This window comes from Amphibalanus amphitrite, unplaced genomic scaffold (genome assembly GCF_019059575.1).
Source record: "Amphibalanus amphitrite isolate SeventyFive unplaced genomic scaffold, NRLGWU_Aamphi_draft 000145F_arrow, whole genome shotgun sequence".
Classification (NCBI taxonomy): Eukaryota; Metazoa; Arthropoda; class Thecostraca; order Balanomorpha; family Balanidae; genus Amphibalanus; species Amphibalanus amphitrite.
The window spans coordinates 566,738-585,617 of record NW_024881640.1 but is presented as its reverse complement, the minus strand read 5'-3'; the positions used below and the strand labels follow the sequence as shown (position 1 = coordinate 585,617).

Genomic DNA, 18,880 nt, shown 5'->3' with positions numbered 1-18,880 from the left:
CCAACAAAGCACCATCATGCAACTCTGCAACAGCCATGCAGCCGGGAATAGGCAACTGGCGCCACCCTCTCTCTCTCTCTCTCTCTCTCTCTCTCTCTCTCTCTCTCTCTCTCTCTCTCTCTCTCTCTCTCTCTCTCTCTCTCTCTCTCTCTCTCTCTCTCTCTCTCTCTCTCTCTCTCTCTCTCTCTCTCTCTCACTCACTCACTCTCTTTCCCTCTCTCTCCTTCTCCCTCTCTCCCTTTCTTAATTTCTTTCTTTCTTTCTTTCTTTCTTTCTTTCTTTCTTTCTTTCTTTCTTTCTTTCTTTCTTTCTCTTCCCTCTTTTTTACTACTCTCTCCATCTCATTATCTCTCTATCTCTACTATTTCTCTCCCTCTTTCTCTCTCTCCTCTTTCTCCCTCCCTCCCCTCCCTCCCTCCCTGCCTCCCCCTCTATCCCTCTCTCTATCTCTCTCTATCCCTCTCTCTATCTCTCTCTATCCCTCTCTCCCTCTCTCTCCTCTCTCTCCTCTCTCTCTCTCTCTCTCTCTCTCTCTCTCTCTCTCTCTCTCTCTCTCTCTCTCTCTCTCTCTCTCTCTCTCTCTCTCTCTCTCTCTCTCTCTCTCTACCGGGTCGTAGCGTCAGAAACGATATGCCATGGCTCGGCATCCGCTTCACACCCTATCCCCGGTCTATGAATACTGAGTGGTGAGTGGCGGCACCCTCCCCCTCTGCCCCCCCCCCCCCCACCTGCCGTCCCTGCCCGTTGACAAACAGACTTGCAATATTGTTTTCCTTGTTGCAATTAAGTCTTGCAAGCCGTATCCGGCACAGGGGCTGAGGATCGCGGTACCCCTGCCGGATGACACATAGCTCCATTTGGCGCGCCATGCAGGCAGACATTAGTCACAAAGAAACGAATTGATGCAGTTTTGTTCGGACACAGCTTGTGTTCAGACTTGTGACGTCACGATAGCGGACCTGAAGTCATAGGGTCAATTTTGAAAGATACTTGTGACGTCATGTAACTGACTAATTTTTAGACCTGTGTGAGAAAAGTGATTCACATTTCAAAAGCTCAGTTACGACGATTACCCAAACTCGATTCCTTTCCGGCTGATCAAAATGCTGCCGGATGTTTGAATGCTCGGCAACAGATGGAAACCATGAAGGGCTCTACATACATTTGGAGTCAGCTGGGAGATGCGGACGCAGCTGCACAAAAGCAATGACTTACCTGACACCATTGCCGACTGTGGGTTGAAATTAGCCGGCGGCTGATTTACAATTCCGACGTCAGATAACAATTAGTGGTAACGGCTGGCAGAAGGAGAGCGTCGGAAAACGGCCGAGCTCGTCCGTCAAACGTGGGGATCACGAGCGAAAAAAGACGCATAGGAGATGCAGTCAGTAATTTCGATGTAGATTTTGCAGCTGCTTCATGACCGCTGGATGAATTGAAGGCTCTTAAGGTGGCATGATCTCCAGTTGTTTTCTTGGCGTCTGATGAGAAAAGATGAAAATAATTGGTCAAGGTGAATAATTGGTCAATGAAAGGTGACAAGCAAGCAGTGTCTATGGCAAATAAAAAGCTTATGCGCTAAACATTGACACCGTTCATGCTCCGCGAAAACGTGGGAGCTTTGTCCGTCGTAAGCAACAGATCAGTAACCTGTGGGCGCAATGTACCTAATGTCGAAATGGCATAAAAAGGGACCTGCGCGCTGGAGATGCCGGGGCTTGAACCCGTGGCCTATCGCTTGCGAAGCGATCGCTCTTCCACTGAGCTACACCCCCTTCTTGGCGCTCTCTTTCCCCCCAAATTCGGCGATTAGAGATGGTGCATTCTGCGCCCGTTTTAATGAACTTGAAACAGGAAGGATTGTTTTCGTCGGATAGCTTTATTTCAAGCTCATTGATTTAGTTTTGAACAACAACTACTTCAGCCACGTGTTGTTGGTGTTGTTGCGAGAAATGGCTCTTAGCCGAGGCACTCGAGCATGCGTGACACTATTCCCGCTAATCATCAAATTACGTGCTTTCTTCCACCTTGAGGCCGTATATAATCCCACCAGGCCACTAATCTGGTAATGCTTGTTTTCTCCCGTAGGTTGAACTAAACTCCGTCACAGGATGGGTTTAAAGATTCGTCTCGCTTCTCTGGGGCTCGTCGGGCCGTCATACGTTGCTGCCACAGGCCAAGCCTGCCAGGCCGAGCTCTCATCCCCTCCGCCACCTCGCCACCACGGCTCCACACACGGTCCTCACGGCCACCGACCCGCGGACCCGACCAGTCGGTGCCTCAGCGAGTGCATTCTGACAAATGGTAGCCCGATAATTACGAACGCACCTCGCAGCGTTTCAATTAGAGAGAGGCCGGCGTAGCGCAGGCACGCCCGGGTCGAATATTTGTCAGCATACTGACAGCTAGCGGGGCGAACTGGGAGCCACTGCGGCTTCAGAGAGCGGCAGAGGTTCGTGCTTACTGCTTAGTAAGTTTTGCTTTGTGAATGATGAAGAAACGCCGCCTCGGCACTTGCACGAAGCTGGTCAGAGATAGGAAGATGAGTAAGTCGACTGATTTTCGGATTTGCTCTAAATCGTCTGAAGAGTGAGCCAGTCTTCTTCTAAAAATAGACTGCTTATGTGTTTTTGCAAGCAGTCCCGAGTCCGGGAAGCAAGCAGTTGTAATGTTAAAACGAGTATTATCTTTGGGCTGATCTCTCATGGCCTGGGGGATAAACTCGGATCCTAGCATTGTGTCCTGCCTCTATCCTGCTCTCTGCAGTTTGTGTGACCTTGGTGAGGTCGCCAGCACAACGCAGTGCGCCTCCCTGGACCGCCTCACACCAGAGCACTGACTGCCTCATCAGAGGAGCACGGACCGGCCCACACCAGAGCAGTGCTCTGTGCTCTCTCATCCGACACCCAGGCCTGTGTTACGTAACCCACCACCTGCGGACACAGCCCATCACCGTCCACCGCCCGCGGGCTCGTGCAGTATCTCCCATTACGGAGTTGATGTGGCCGCTGACCGCAGCCGGACCCACTCTGACCGCAGATCGCCCCTTCTGGCCACCTTCTGCCGTCTTCCACCTCCTCCCGAGGTGCACGGGGAAGTGCACAGGGTGCACGGGGTGCCCGCTCGATGGGTGCATCCGCGCAGTTCTCACCACGGCGTCACAGATCCGCTAACCAATCTGTAATTAGTGGCGATAACAGTAGCTCAGCTGACGCCAATTTACGGCCATCGTCAGGCCAAACGGCGCCGGTTGTGGCGCGCGAGCGGCGAGGAGACGATTGCTGCGCGCAGGCGGCGAGTGCGGCGCGGCAGGCGTGATGGCGAGGGCGGTGCACTGTGGCCGGCCAAATCACCTGTTTGCCGCAGCAGGTAACGTGGGTGGGAGGGCAAGCGTGCGCCCACACGCGAGCAAGTGATATCGGCGCTTCAACAGGAAAGTTCAGTTCAGCTTTGTTTTCGGCGGCTCGGCTGGAGATGAGCTTTCATCGTTGTGCTGAAAACCAGAGCTGGGCAAGTGCGTTCCTTTAGTGCGTTCCTGCGTTCTTCCGTACGTACGCACCGCCCTTTTTAGGAACGCAAGAACGCAGGAACGCAAAGTTTTTCAAAGGAACACAAGTAAGAGGAACGCACCACCCGAAATTTTGAAGCGTTCCTGCGTTCTTGCGGAACCACCCGAAAAATTATATTGCTGCCAATGACCTCTGTTTCAAATGTTTGAATCTCGAGTACGTGTGTTTGCCGGTAGAGGCGCCACTTGTCGGTCGAATCGAGGAAGGCTTGCTTAGATTTAGTGCTGATGTTTACTATTCGATTCGGTTTCAGGCATTAAATGTGTAAAGATTTTTAGAGGTGATGTTTACTATTCGATTCAGTTTCAGGCATTAAATGTGTAAAGTAAATATGATAACTTTTACTAAGATACATCTTTTAACTTAACTATTGTTTTTAAGCAGGTCGTATTTTTGTTGAAAACCCTACGGATGATATTGGTAAAACGTATTTCAGATATTCGATTCGGAAAAGAGATGTCGAGCTGCTTTTCGGCCCCACGTCGCCATTCTGGGTATTCTGTGATCGATTCGCCCCGTGTTTGGTTGGGCCCGCGCCGCGGGTTCGGCGGTATTTTTGAGGGAGGAACGCAGGAACGCAGGAACGCTAACGCACCGAGCGAAAAAATTGAGGAACGCTATTCCAGGAACGCACTAACCGCGGCCGGAGGAACGCAGGAACGCTAACGCACTACCGAAAATCGAGGAACGCGCCCAGCTCTGCTGAAAACCATTAATTTTGTAGATGCTAAGCATCGCTAAAATTGGCAGTAACTTTTTATTTTCACAAATATTGACTTCAAAATTCAAACATTTGTTTGTCAGTAAAATAACTTCAGATTCGCCTATTCAGTTAGGTATAATTCAGTTTATTGGGGTAATCGTGTCTTGCCACCGGCGATTCATACGACAAACTTAGCAACAGTCAGCTAGACCACATAGATATCCGATCATTTCTGCATATGGTCTCGCCCTCTCAACCCAATGCTGTTCCCTGCTCCGCCAGCACTCTGCGTTCCCGTTCCTGTTTTCTCGCTCGCCGGCATCCACAAAGGCCGCCTGTTTCTCTACTTTGGCCGCTGTGAAAACATCCTCGACCGGTGAATGCCTTCCCGGGGCGGTGTCTGTAAACGAACCGGGTCACGGCGAGTCGGCCTGACTCACGACTGACTCACGGCTGACTCACGACTGACTGCCACGCCCGTGACGAACGTCGGAAGTGACTCGAGCTGTCCGCTGAGCGGCGGCGGAGATATTTGGGTCGGAGAGCCGGTGTACGGTTACGGAGGTAGGACGCAAGCGTGGAAAACTGTTGCTGGGCAGGCACATGACTGTGTGCCTGTCTTTGACTGCCTGGGCGACTTTTTCTGCTCCTCTTTCCTCTTAGCTCCTTTCTTGTCATGTCCTGTCCTGTCTTTTCATCTCATACGATTTTCTTCGTCGTCCTTTCCTCTCCTTCCCTACCCTGTCCTATCCTCTCTTACTTTCTCCTCTCCTCTCCTCTTCTCTCGGCTCTCCTTTCCTCTAATTTCCTCATCTCTCCTATCCTCTCCTCTCCTCTTCCCTCCCCTCCCCTCTGATCTTTTCTTCTCTCCTTTGAACAGTGCAGCCGCAGCAGTCACCGTCCCGGCGTCCCACGCCGTTTGTTCTCCGTCGCACGTGCAGCTCCAAACCCAGACACAGACTGACACCTGACACTCGATACTCTGACACTCGACACTCGCTGACACTCAACACTTGACACCAAGCTCGGGTGCACCTGCAGACACTATTCCCGCCACAGACAGGGCCAAAACGAGCGGGCGTCTTGTCGCTGCCAAGTGTGTTGCTGGGAGGGAATACGTATTACGTACTCGGGCCTGCTGCAATGTAGTCTGTGTCTTAGTCATTGCGTGGTTCGAGCGATGATGGTGCGCGTCGTATTGCGAGCCAGGGTCTTATGGCGACGGTGAGTCGGCGGAGGGAGAAATTGATCAGCCTTTGTCTAGGGTTCAGAATGACGTGATATGACGTGATATGACGTGTACAGAGGTATGATCTAGGCTAATGTGGTGAAGCCGGGCAGTGCGCTCCGGGACACGAGCGGGTACGGGTGTGAATAGAGGCATCTGAGTGTACTGGACTTTTTGCATTACTACAAGCTATTTCGGCAACCATGTCACAGGAAAGCGCTGTGGCAAGTTCGGCGCTGGACATGCGGCTAATCCCCGAGTTCGATGGCGGTAACGCCTCTGTGGAAGAGTGGCTGGATAAGACGGAGCTCGTCTGTCAGCTGCGCGGAGTGTCCGACATTCAAACCGTCGTCCCCCTGCGGTTGACCGGCGGAGCCTTCAGCGTCTACCAGCAGCTGAAGCCCGAGGAGAAGCTGCAGTACTCTGCCGTCAAAGCTGCCCTGCTGCGGGCGTTCGCTGTGGATAAGTTCCAGGCGTACGAGGAGTTCACGGCGAGAAGACTTCGTGTCGGCGAGAGCGTCGACGTCTACCTGGCAGACCTGCGGCGGCTGGCCTCCCTGTTCGGCGGGCTCGGCGACACGGCGCTGATGTGCGGCTTCGTGGCCGGTCTCCCGGATGCGGCGAGGCATACCTTGAGGGCCGGCTGCCGCATGGAGAGCCTGACGCTGGCCGAGCTGGTGGAGCGGGCTCGGGCGCTGATGGCAGAGAATGCCGTCGCTGCAGCCGCTGCCGCCGCTGCGCCGGCCCGTTCCCGCCACACGCCGGCGTCATCACGGTGTTACCGCTGCGGTCGAGCCGGTCACTTCGCTCGTGACTGCCGGGCGGAGAGGAGAGCGGACATCATCTGTTTCCGGTGCGAGCAGCCAGGACACGCCGCGGCACGCTGCCCGGAACGGATGCCGGGAAACGCGTCAGGAGAGGCGGTGTCTGCGCCAACCTCCTCTCGGGCAGCCCAAGAGTAAGAGGCGCGCTACCGACGGTGCAGCTGCTGGTGAATGGGCAGCGCAGAGTGGCTGTTATCGACTCGGGCTGCAGCTGCACCATCATCCACGAGTCGTGCTGCGCGAGCTGGAGACGGTGCGGCGTGACTGTAATGGCCGTCAACGGGTCCCGGCTGCCAAGCAGCGGAGTAACGGAGGTGGCGGTTCAGCTGAAGAGCGGCGGGCCCGCGGTGACGCTCAGCGCCGTGGTAGTGCCGGACAAACCACTGGGCGTGGATATGCTGGTGGGGATGACCGGCATCGCGGCGCTGGGCGGGGTGACAGTGCGGGCGGCGGACGATGTGGTGTTCGGTGCCAGCGAGAGGCCCGACGTGGCCGTGCCGGGCCCGGGAGGGGTGCCGCCGCGATGCAGCGCCGTGACGCCCCCGGCGTTGACCGTGGAAGAGCGAGACTTCACGGTCACTTATGACGCGAAAAGTCAACACTGGACGGTGGCGTGGAAGTGGCGGAACGGGGCGGAGCCAGGGTGCCTGAGGAACGGTGTCCCCCAGTACGGCGTGCCGGCCGAGGCACGGCAGGAGTTTGATGCTGAACTCCGTACATGGATCGACAACGGCTGGCTGGAGCCGTACGACGAGACGGTGGACGGGCCGCCGCGCGGGCTGATCCCTCTCATGGCTGTTGAACAGCAGAACAAGACTAAAGTACGACCAGTCTTAGACTGCCGCGAGCTCAACAGCCATGTGGAGGCACACACGGCCGACGCTGACGTATGTGCCGACACGCTGAGGAAATGGCGGCGGCACGGGGCCAACGTCGCCGTCGTCGACCTGAAGAGGGCGTACTTGCAGCTCAGGACCGATCGTCGGCTGTGGCCGTTTCAGACCGTCGTGATTGATGGCCAAAGGTACGCTCTTACCCGTGTCGGATTCGGGCTCAACGTCGCGCCTCTCATCATGAAGGCGGTGGTGCGGACGGTGCTGCAACAGGACCCAGTGATGCAGGGCGCCGTCATACCGTACGTCGACGATCTGTGCGTCAATGAGGACGTGGTGAGCGCGGAGCGCGTGATCGCCCACTTCGCGAGCTATGGGCTCCAGTGTAAGCCGCCGGAGCGGGCTGCGGACGGAGCGCGGCTGCTGGGACTGCGTGTGGAGCCAGTCGGGGGTGGGCTGGCCTGGAGGCGTGACAACCCAGTCGGCTCACCGCCCGCGGCAATGACGCGGCGCTCCGTGTTTTCATGGTGTGGTCGTATCGTGGCGCACCTGCCGGTCTGCGGTTGGCTGAGACCAGCGACAGCGTGGCTGAAGCGTCGTGTCAACTCTCTCACACGCGGGTGGGATGACGTCACACACGACGCGGCCCTGCGGGAACAGCTGAAGCACGTGGCTGAGCGACTGGCGAGCGAGGACCCGGCCCGTGGGCAGTGGTGCGTGACTGGGCACCGCGCCGTACTGTGGACGGACGCCAGCTCGATAGCCGCCGGCGTCGTGCTGGAGAGCGAGGGAGGTGACGTCATCGAGGACGCGTGCTGGCTCCGCCGGGACGAGGCCACCCACATCAACATGGCGGAGCTCGACGCCGCCGTGCGGGGCATCAACCTGGCCCTGGCGTGGGACATGAAGACCATCGAGCTGAAGACGGACTCCGCCACTGTTCACCGGTGGGTCAGCGACGCTCTGAGCGGGCGCGCGAGACTGCGAACCAAGGCACATGGAGAGATGCTTATCCGCCGGCGGGTCGACGTCATCAGGCAGCTGGTCGCAGAGCTGGGCATTTCTCTCACCGTGTCTCTAGTCCGCTCGTCTCAGAACCGTTCGGACACGCTGACCCGAGTGCCGTCCCTGTGGTTGCGTCAGGACTCGCAGCCAGCGGACCAGCGGCCGAGCGATGGACAGCCAGTGGCAGCAGCGGCAGTGGTTGGATCGGAAGTGGGAGACGGCGGCGGCGCCGTTACCGTGGACTTCCGACAGGCCGTCACTGACGTACATGTCAGGGCGGGTCACCCGGGTGTCCGACGAACGCTGTATTTCGCGCGTCGGGATGTGTCATCGTCGATTTCCCGGAAAGTGGTCAGGGAAGTGGTGACGGCCTGTGACGTCTGCCGCGCGGTTGACCCGGCGCCGGTGACCTGGAGGCACGGGTCGCTGGCTGTGGAGGGGACGTGGGACCGGCTGGCCATCGATGTCACGCACTACGGTGGTCAGTCCTACTTGTCGGTGATAGACTGTGGCCCGTCACGGTTTTGTGTGTGGAGGCTGCTGCGGCGGTCGGACGCGGCGACAGTCACGAGTGAACTCGAACAAGTGTTCGCGGAGCGAGGCGCACCGGCTGAGCTTCTGGCGGACAACGACACCGCTTTCCGCAGTCGTCAGTTCGCCGCTTTCGCTGCCCGCTGGGGAGTGCTGCTGCGTTTCCGCGCAGTGCATCGCCCCAGCGGGAACTCCATCGTGGAGCGGAACCACCGCAGTGTCAAAGTGATCGCGGCGCGGAAGAAGTGTGGCATCGGAGAGGCCGTGCACCTGTACAATATCACGCCCCGTGACGGCGGGACGGCGGCTGAGGCGCCCGCCAACGGCATCTACCGCTACCCTGTGAGGGACGCCGTGAGACAAAGAGCTACCGCCGGAGCGTCCGAGGAGGCCGTGATAGGACGGCCGCCAGCCCGGCGGGAGGGCGACTTCCAGGTGGGGGACGCCGTGTGGGTGAGGCGGCCGGGCACCCGCTGCACCGAGCGGTCGGTTCGAGGAACGGTGTCTGGCGTGGTGTCGCCGCAGGTGGTTGAAGTGGGCGGCGTGCCTTGGCACATCAGAGACCTCCGCCACTGCGGTGACACCGGGGGACCAGCAGCAGGCCCTCGGACCCCCGACCGGGGCAGCGGGGGCCCACAGGAAGCGGAGGAGGACCGTGCCGGGTCCCCGATCGTCATGACATTCGGTTATGAGGGCGATGGCGCGCCGGGGCGCCCGGTGGAGGAGGCTGATGATGCGGGTGGTGAATGCGGCCGGTCTGAGAGCGACAGCGGCGAAAGGGTGGTGCGCCGAGGTCAGCGTAATCGGCGGCCGCCTGACTTCTTCGGCCACGTGGTGCCGATTGATGCGTTAAACAGCAGCAGCGGAAGTGATGATCTTGAGGATCAGGGTGAGGTGTAGTCTGTGTCTTAGTCATTGCGTGGTTCGAGCGATGATGGTGCGCGTCGTATTGCGAGCCAGGGTCTTATGGCGACGGTGAGTCGGCGGAGGGAGAAATTGATCAGCCTTTGTCTAGGGTTCAGAATGACGTGATATGACGTGATATGACGTGTACAGAGGTATGATCTAGGCTAATGTGGTGAAGCCGGGCAGTGCGCTCCGGGACACGAGCGGGTACGGGTGTGAATAGAGGCATCTGAGTGTACTGGACTTTTTGCATTACTACATGCAACGGCAGATGTGCGTCTGTGACTCACCAATTGATTGGGCGAATTAAGGCCCTCGGCAGGTGTTCTTCTGTTCTCAGCAGTTTGCTTTGAACGGCCCCTATGCTTTAACTCACGGTAACTGCCAATGCGAGAAATGCTTATCGAATGAAACACAGCCGCATCAATGCAGGTTTGTGACTGGCGAGAGGACGTTCATTTGGTGATTTTTGTCTCAATTTGGATGACAAAGACACCGCACCGTGCAGGTCGGCTCTTAACCCTATTCCTGGCGGGGGGGGGGGGGGGGCCTCAGGAGCCCCCCCTGAGGTTTTTTGGTTATATCTCCCAAACGCGTTGAGCTAGGAAGCTCAAATTTTCTGACTTTTCCTAAAAGGCTTCTACGCAACATGTCTGAAAATTTTGAGTTGATCTGACCTCAGGTCAGGTCACCAGAGGCGGTTTGGTGACGCTACCTCAGAAAAGTTTGCAATCACGCCAGAGCTAGAGTTTTTGACCGATCAATTTCTTCTCTTCAGGGTTTAGTTAGGGTACCAGTATGTGCAATTTGTATATCTCGGAATTTTGATATCGGTGACCTAAGGTCAGGTCAATTTCGCGACCTCCCCATTATAAGTCAATGGGGGAAAAATCAACTCCCTGTTTTTACCACTAAAACGGGTCGGAATGGCCCCATATACCATACATGACTTCATATACGATCAACCTTCACTACCTTGAGGTCTGTTTTGCTGTTGGGCAGCTGTGAGGTCATGTGACGTCATCAAAGGTCACCAAAGGTTTTTGGCCAATAACTCCGTACAGGAACAAGATACAGACGCGTGGATGGTCTCATTGTGTTCAGCTCGTCAAGACGCATCGAATGATATACATGATGACCTCGAGGTCACGTGACCTGAGGTCAACCTTTGACCTTGACCTTTCGAGGTCAACATATATATCATTCGATGCGGATTGACGAGAGGATCACGATGATGCCCTTAGTTTGTTCCTATCTTGACTAATTCGAAAGTTATTCGAGAAAAACTCTCTCCATATCTAGTGCCGCCATTTTGACTTTTTCGACCCCTGTGACGTCATCTTTGACCTGACCTGAAAATGACCTTTGTAAAAATTGTAGATCTTGGCCGTGCGTATCCGATGCCGTTTACCGCTTGTCGCTATCTTGCTTCGTTCTCGAGATCTCAGGGGGGGGCCGAATCGGCCCCCCCCCCCCCCCGCCAGTTTCTTGTCCCGGCGGAGCCCGCCAGGAATAGGGTTAAACGATGGCAGATTGTTCATTGTTCAATATTTTTCTTCGTTAATGAGGTATTTCTTCCTTATAGTGCATAAGTGTGTTGTACTTTTCCACACATTTTCGTCTTGAATACTCCTGGCTTTTGCATGGTAATTGCCGTGAATTATGACATATTTTTAAGCTAATTTCTTTCGAGCTATTTTTGGCTCTGAGACATCCGGAGTCCGTCGATCATTCATGATCATAGGACTGGTTAAACTATGCTCAGTCCGTCGCTACAGCATATGATCCGTAGCCCGTTTCCAATGGCTCGTTAGTGTGAGCGCGCCGGAAGAGCCACTCGTACCGGAAACGGTCGTTCCGACGTCCGTTCCGAATCCGGTACCGGTCGGCTCGGTCATGGAATTTGGTCACCGGAGCTGTCTCCAGAGGGGCCATTCCAATGGAAATACTAACCTCGATAGCAGCATACCAGGCTGAGTGGAACGGCGCACATTGTGACGCGTCCTTGCGAAATCTGGCTATAAAAATAGTTGAGATATTATAATGATTATTTAATTATCCTATCGTTTCCGCTGTCATTCCTGCCGTGGCTTAGGGACATACGGGCACCGAGGTAGACGCTATACGTTGTGGTATATTGTTACATATGCGCTTCAGCACCAAACACTTTTCGATAGACACTTCCTCTGGATGTTCCATTGAAAAGCACGATATCACGGGATTATAATTCCGTCGTCCGGCAAGAACCCATGATTTTCCGATGATCTTGTTTGACGTAGCAACCGCAGAAAAGTGGGCTGGCCGCTGGCTGGTAATTTTCACCGGTCATCTTCCTGACAAAATGTTGAATGGTTGTCATTTCAGTGAACGATTTGATTTCGTGGAAAGCCGACGAGAGGTTTTATTTGAGGTGTCTAACAACAGACTTTTGTATAACGAAGCATACAGAAGTGCATGGTCCAACCCACCTTGATTAAATGAGTTCTCATCCTTGACGGCTTACTATGGATAGTAAAGGAGCGTGCACACGTTGTGTTGGTAAATAAATATATTTCATCACTGCCCATTTGATCAGATGGAGTCTCATCCAAGCTAGGCTATTTGGCGTTATGCATTCACACGGCCGTTCTATTCGTTTGGTTATATTCTTAGGGCGTTGTGACCATGAGACAACGCCCATAGACACCTCCCCAAGAACATTGAACAGTTCGTCCGACTTTCGGATCGGTTACCCCGGCATAGCTGTCAGAACCTTGGTCAGAAGTAGAACAGAACCGCGGCATCTCTGATCTCGCACCCAGAGTTAGGTGTTCACTGTTCATCACACCGGCCTGTTGACACAGCTGACCTTTAGCCAGCTGACGACGGGACGGCGTCTGAGTCACGTTCGCCGCAGCGCGCCGCTTTGGCAGCCGGTGCCACTTGTTGGTGGCGTGTGCCGCTCGTGAGCTATGTTGTCGGCTGTGTGGGAGCCGGCGGAGCGTCGGTGGGGCTCGAACGGTGAGTGGTACACCGTGATTCACGGCGCCAGGGCAGATTGATCGGAGTTTCCGGCGGTGGGGTATTATGCTGTGTGCTTTGTTTGTTGTGGATTCACGTACGGTGACGGTGTGCTAAATCGGGCAGGTAACATTACAATTAATTTTTTTTACGAAGCGTCACAGCATGCACATGGGTATGTGCAGGGACCGCGGATTCCGGGGGGCAGGGTGTGCAATTGCACACTCTGAAAATCCTGAGGGTGTGCAAACACCTATTTTTGCACACCCACAGGTCGTTGTGGGGGCCCATGCGGCCCTGGCGCTTGAGTGTCCCAAGCCGATTCTCGAGGGCCCCAGCGCGAGCCTGATGGTCCCGCACCGGTGCCTGAAGGCGTGAACACTGAACAGGTTTTAGTGTTATCTCAGGGGTTATCTCAGAACCCCACCCACGCCATTTTTTAGCGCTCCCACTGGCTCTTGAGGGCCCAGGCCGATGCCCGAGGGCCCCAAGTCGATGTCTAAAGGTCCCACGCCGGTGTCTGAGTACCTACATGGCTAGCTCAGGGATCCACGCCAGTTTCTGAGGGCCCTAACCGGCTCTTGAGGGCCCCTGCCCCCTGCCCTCCTTAACCCCCTCTTGGGGCCGATGCCTAAGGGTCCCGCATCAGCACCTGAAAGCCCACAGAGTTATCTCAGGGCCCCATACCAGTTTCTGAAGGCCCTCACCGGCTCTTGAGGGGCCCAGACCGATATCCAAGGACCTCTGGCCAATGCCGGGGGGCGCAGGCCGATGCCCGAGGGCCCCAAGCCGTTACCCGAGGGCCTTACACAGCTATCTCAGGGTATAATGCCACTTTCCGAGGGCCCTAACCGGCTCTTGAGGGCCCCAGGCCGATTCCTGAGATCCCCAGGCTGATGTGAGAGGGCCGACCGACTGAGGCGGCCCCTACGTCAGTTTTTAAGGGCGTCCACGACCGCCGTCTGGTCCAAGCTGATCTCTGAGGGCCCTACGCAGGTTTTTAAGTGCACTCAGCTCTTGTTTAGGATCTCACACCGGCCTCTGAGATCGGATGGCTTATGCATGCATGCCGCAGAGGAGCCCTTACCGGCTCCTGAGGGCTCCGTGCTGGTAGTTGAGGGCCCCATGCCAATACTCGAGAGTCCCATTCAGTAATCTCAGCGCCCTACACCAGTTTGAGGAACGCCGTTCGGCCAAGGCCGACCTCCGAGGAAAAGCCCTTTGCAAGCCTCGGAGTGCCCTCGCTTTCTTTTTTAGAATCTCACCAGTGGCGGCGGAAGGTAATTTGGGATGGGGGGGCACCGCTGGCGGATCCAGGGCTTGGGCGCGGGAGGGGGCTACGGAGACAAACCTAGGGTACCCCCAAATCCTGTTTTCTCATCGGATTTAGGTCACTTACTTTTCGTCACAGCCCTGATACGATATTTTTTTTTAATATATATTTTTTTTTTAATAAATGGTAGGCTACCTGACACCACTGGCGGATCCAGGGGGGGGGGGGCATTTGGGGCAACTACCCCCGCGTCGCCCGAAATCCAGGATATTTTGCGGCTTTTCGAGAATATAGCGAAAGCTAAACTTTTATTCGCCAGAGACCAGACAAACGTGTATCACATACACCCATGCACTGCATCACATACACTAAAGTGACGCGGAGCAGCCATCAACTACCATGCCCCGAACACTGGCACTCTTTTCTGGGGATGGTTGCGCACGAACTCTGATAGGATGAGCTCAGGGTCCAGACCTTTCGCTATATCCTCATGGAGGCTTAGAAGCATGAGGCTGCACAGTCGCTTCTGGCCGATTGTGGAGCGCAAGTCGGTTTTGATTCTGCGCAAAGTTGAGAACGATCTTTCAGCTGTCGCTGCGGACATCGGCACAGTCATGATGAGTTGCGCTAGTTTAAGTACCTCGCTGAACTGGCATACGTTCATGACGTAGTATCGAAGCATTGTGGTATTTTATCGAAAACAATTTTGCGGGGGCAAAAAGATATGTTTGCCCCCCCACCCTGGGAGATGGGGGGGCGCCGTGCCCCCGCTGCCCCCCCGCTTCCGCCGCCACTGAATCTCACACCAACCTCTGAAGTCGCAGGGCTAAAGGATGCTTCTGATAACCCTCACTAGCTCGGACCCAAATCGATGCATGATGACCCGACAGAAGTGCCTGAGTAGCCCACACAGTAATCTCAGGGCTCACACCAGTTTAGGGCCTACACGAACGCTTTTTGGCCAAGGTCGATGTCTCGGGGCCCTATTCAGGCATCGAGGCTACTCGGGCGCCAAGAGACGGTGGGGGACCTCCAGGCGAGCTTGCTTGATGGTAGTTGGTACCCCATGGAGCCGGCGAACGGTGTCAAAGAGCCCGGTGTGGGGGCCCAAGAAGCGGCGTGGGCATCCATATTTCTATGTACATGAGGTATTTCAGAGGCCGTTATGGGACCTTCAAAGACCGTGTGCGGTGCGCCCGGGTGACCCTTAGAATTGCCGGCGTTGGGTCTCAGGAGCTGGCGTGCGGCCTTTATGGGGCCCCAAAGCCAGCGTGTGGGCCGTAGAGCAATGGGGAAGCTAAGGGGGCCGGAGGCCAAACCCCCATAGGTCATAGGGGCCAAATCGATGGGCCCAAACATCCCGCCGGCCGTGTCTTATTTTTAAACTAATTCATGTAATCCACGATAAAAAGAAGTGTGCCAACATCAACTGTGCAAAAGGGCTCTCTGAGGCCCGTAGGGGCCCTTAAAGGTCACTGTAAGCCTTTAGGGGCCTGCTTGGGAAAATCGGAGATCGATTTGGATCACGTTGCATGCATGCATGTGCATTTACTCTGCTCATGCATCTCCTGACCGTAAGATGCTCGCTCAGTCATCTTACGACCGTCAATTTTGAAGGTTTTCCCGCCCCGCGTCCTTAGAACCGGCTTATTCCGGAGCAGTGGCGGCGCTGACTTTTTGGAAGGGGCCCGGCGTGAGATGGGGGGCCCGATCGCCACATCTTGCACACCCTACGAGAATTTGAATCCGCGGTCCCTGGGTATGTGGTAAAATACATTATTCACATTTTGAGACAAATGTAGGTAGGATATGTAAATGTCTGTTCATTAGTGGCTCCGTAAAGAAGAAAAAAATCACTCGTGATTCACTAAAAACAAAATTGATTTTATTATGCCATTTGTGTACAATGGATTTTGGCTTTTAAAGCGGTTCCTACAATAGTAGCTACGCCACTGCCTGTTTCCATCCCGAGATACACCCGAAAAGACTGAATTGAATTTACAATTTTATTTCTAATGACGATTATTTGTAGGAATTAATCATACACCTATTCCAGATGTGTAATTAACGAACCACTGAGGACTTCTCTGTCTTCTCCGTCGCCTCTGCCCCTCGCCTCCGCCCCTGGACCCGCCCCTGCGGCGGCCCACCGCTCCCCACGGCGCGGCGGCCGGCAGCTGGCCCCTTATCGGCGGCGTCTGTTGCCACTGTGACGTCACAGCTTGCCACCGTGACGTCAGCGGACGCCCGACGGTCTGGCGTGCTATCGGCCCCCTCGGCAGAGTTCAGGTCAAAGGTCGCGGTGATAAGGTTCAGGCCAGACGGCTGGTGGGCGCTGCTCTGATTTCGGAGCTGTCAGGCTCCGAAATCAGAGCTGTCGTGCGCCGTGTATTGTGTGACCTAAGGGCACGGTGGGTAGACCGGAAATGGTGCGAGTTTTTCGTTTGATTCGCTGACTTTCAGTTTGAAATTATTGGTGACTGGTTTTATCGTGAAAGCTGCTAGAACTAAAAGTGTTTGAATCATGACATGACCGAAAAACAGCATACTTTCGGGATCCTTTTCGAGCGGTGTACATTGTTTATTATATCTATGATCGGAGGAAAAGTGGACTTTGCCTTGTGTCATCAGCCCTTCGATCATCCTCTGGTGCCGTGCTGCCTGCTGGCTGATGTGACAGGGGCGTCGCCACGCGTCACCCCGACGGCGCGTGACGCGTGACGGCGTGACTGTTTGCTCTGGGTGACGATCGTAAGTCGATTGTAACCCCAGTCCTCCTCCGTGACATCAGCTGGCGGGCACGCGACAGCTTTCAAAGCAGCAAACTCGGCTCCAAGGGTTCCACGGACAAAAGCCGACGGCACAAAAACCGCTGTTGGTCAGTCTCCAGCCGGGGAGAGGGCTGACATCCAATTGACCCACCTGACTCTCTGTATCTCCACAGTATCTTTACAAGTGGAGAAAAAAGACAGTAAATGGAAACCTGATTTCACTTCTTGCCTGTAACTTTTTTAACGGGAGGGTTTCTTATCTTACGACAGCCCAACACCTCAGACTTCTGATATAATAATTCATACTCTGTTCTTTTCTGATCACGGACAGGTATAATTAGCAGCCAGAAAAGCGATCGAACTCAGAATAAAAACCATCAGTTTTTCATCAGCGTGGATCGAACCTCGAGCTTCTTTAATCTTTAGATGGTTGCGATAGAAAGTCAACGCACCATGAACTCTTTATTCTGTTCAGCTTAAAACGAATCCTAGATCAGCGAACATTTGTTACAAACCCTGATACGGCGTGCATGGTTTGGAGAACATACACTTGCAACAGAATGTAAACAGCTCCCCATCGGCCGCTCTTTCACTTTATCCTAAAATGTCCTACCCTGAGTCCCTGACGGAGGCTGTCGCTCGTTCAGCAGCCCCAGCCAGCACCCCTTCCGCCGGCCGGTCATGTCTGTCAGTCTATCTGGTCTATCGGGTCTGGCGTCCACCATCGCCGCTCCCGAGTGGCCTGGTCTAATTTGTTTATGCACTCTGGAGGCGTGCGATCATTACCATACTGATTGGGCCGGTCGTCGGCACGACGCCCGGGACGCGGCGTCCCATCTGCATATCGCGCCGGGACGCTCCGTCGGGACGCCGGGACGCCGGGGTTGCATGCCGGGATTACATGTCAGATGACGCCGGGATGTAAGATAAAAGAGTTCTGACTGCTGCCGAACACCGTGGAGGGTTACCGCGTATAAACGCTGAGATGCTGGTGCTCAAAGATTGGATGAAGGAATGTTTGTTGTCATATGTGCACGCCGAGACAAGTTTTTTTAAGCCGGGATAGGTGCTGATAGCAATGACATCAGCTCAAGATAGCCGTACCGAATTTGAGAGCCAAAACTTATTCGTGTGTCCTTCTGTTTCAGGAATCATGGCCAGCCCAGAGCGATCGTAGACCAGAAGATCAATGGACGGGATTTTATCAGATGACGGTGACGTGACCTCAACAGCCCGCCCCGTGCCCTACGCCGCTCAATGGACAGCAACATGGCTAATGCGAGCTTCAGTTCCATTGAACACAGGTAAGGAGTGTTCAATAAACACTATGATGTACACACTACACAATGACACGCCCACAATGCTGGGCAGCATTCATGCCCGTATCGTGTGCCGGCCCGGCGTCAATGGCGTCACCAGCGCCGGCGTCCTATGCTAATGCTCTCACCTGGTTCAGGTCTCCGACCAGCTCGTGACCTGCCATGAAACCAGAGGCGCCAGGCGGTGATCGCGACTTTCCGCGAAACGAGGCGCTCCCCCAAACGGATTGGAAATGCGGCGGCGGCGGCGGCGGGCACGTTTGGGGCGCGGACACCTGATGCATACGGCATCAGAACCACTGGGCGGCGACCTCGGCGTTTGAGCCATTGACTGTGTATGAGTGAGCACAGGGCGTTGTGTAGTGTTCTCAACTGGCGGGACCTGGCGACTCAGCCTCTCGCTGGTTGGGAAATCAGATCGCACAGAGGCCAGGAGCCGCCGCCAGGCAGGAAATAGGACTAGTTGTCTGATAGTGATCGCCATCCTGAATGAATTGCACCTGAACAGGCCTCATGGTTCCTCAAAGCATTTAGCATATCTAGGCAGCGTTAGTCCAGCGTAGGCCAGGGCGCCGCCTGCTGTGGCAGAGCTCTTCGGTCCGGGCTGCAGTGGGATTTGAATCCCTCCGAACCGCGGAGAGGGTCCCATGGCTCATGGACCGGCCCGATTGCATCCCCACAGACCAGCGGCTGTCACCGGTCGGATTAGAGCTCTGCCGTGGACGTGAGTGATGGATTTCCTGTCTGTCCCGGCACTGCTGGCGCCAGCAGCTGTCTCCGCCGCTCCAACTCGATGTAAGAAGCCCACTTTGACACGCCGTGCTGGGACAGTGCCACCTTCCGCCACCTTGGGACAGTCCGCTACCTTGGTGTGACAATGGCGCCGCATTGTTCCGTGAAACACCTGCTCTGAAGCTA

At 55.3% G+C, this 18,880-nt stretch overlaps 2 protein-coding genes and 1 non-coding gene across 3 annotated transcripts; 2 read left to right on the top strand and 1 right to left on the bottom strand.

Moving 5' to 3' along the window:
• Positions 1–1,703: 1,703 nt before the first annotated feature.
• Trnaa-cgc lies at positions 1,704–1,775 on the bottom strand. Its single transcript has one exon. It is a non-coding gene; the product is annotated as a tRNA-Ala (tRNA).
• A 3,928-nt stretch (positions 1,776–5,703) lies between these two features.
• LOC122382718 lies at positions 5,704–6,475 on the top strand. The gene is made up of 2 exons (XM_043368403.1): positions 5,704–6,375; positions 6,448–6,475. Exons 1-2 carry the CDS (start codon positions 5,704–5,706, stop codon positions 6,460–6,462), a joined length of 687 nt encoding a protein of 228 aa, XP_043224338.1. The 3' UTR covers positions 6,463–6,475.
• A 118-nt stretch (positions 6,476–6,593) lies between these two features.
• Positions 6,594–9,593, top strand: LOC122382687. The gene has a single exon (XM_043368350.1). The coding sequence runs from the start codon at positions 6,594–6,596 to the stop codon at positions 9,591–9,593; it is 3,000 nt and encodes a 999-aa protein (XP_043224285.1).
• The last annotated feature ends 9,287 nt before the right edge of the window (positions 9,594–18,880 follow it).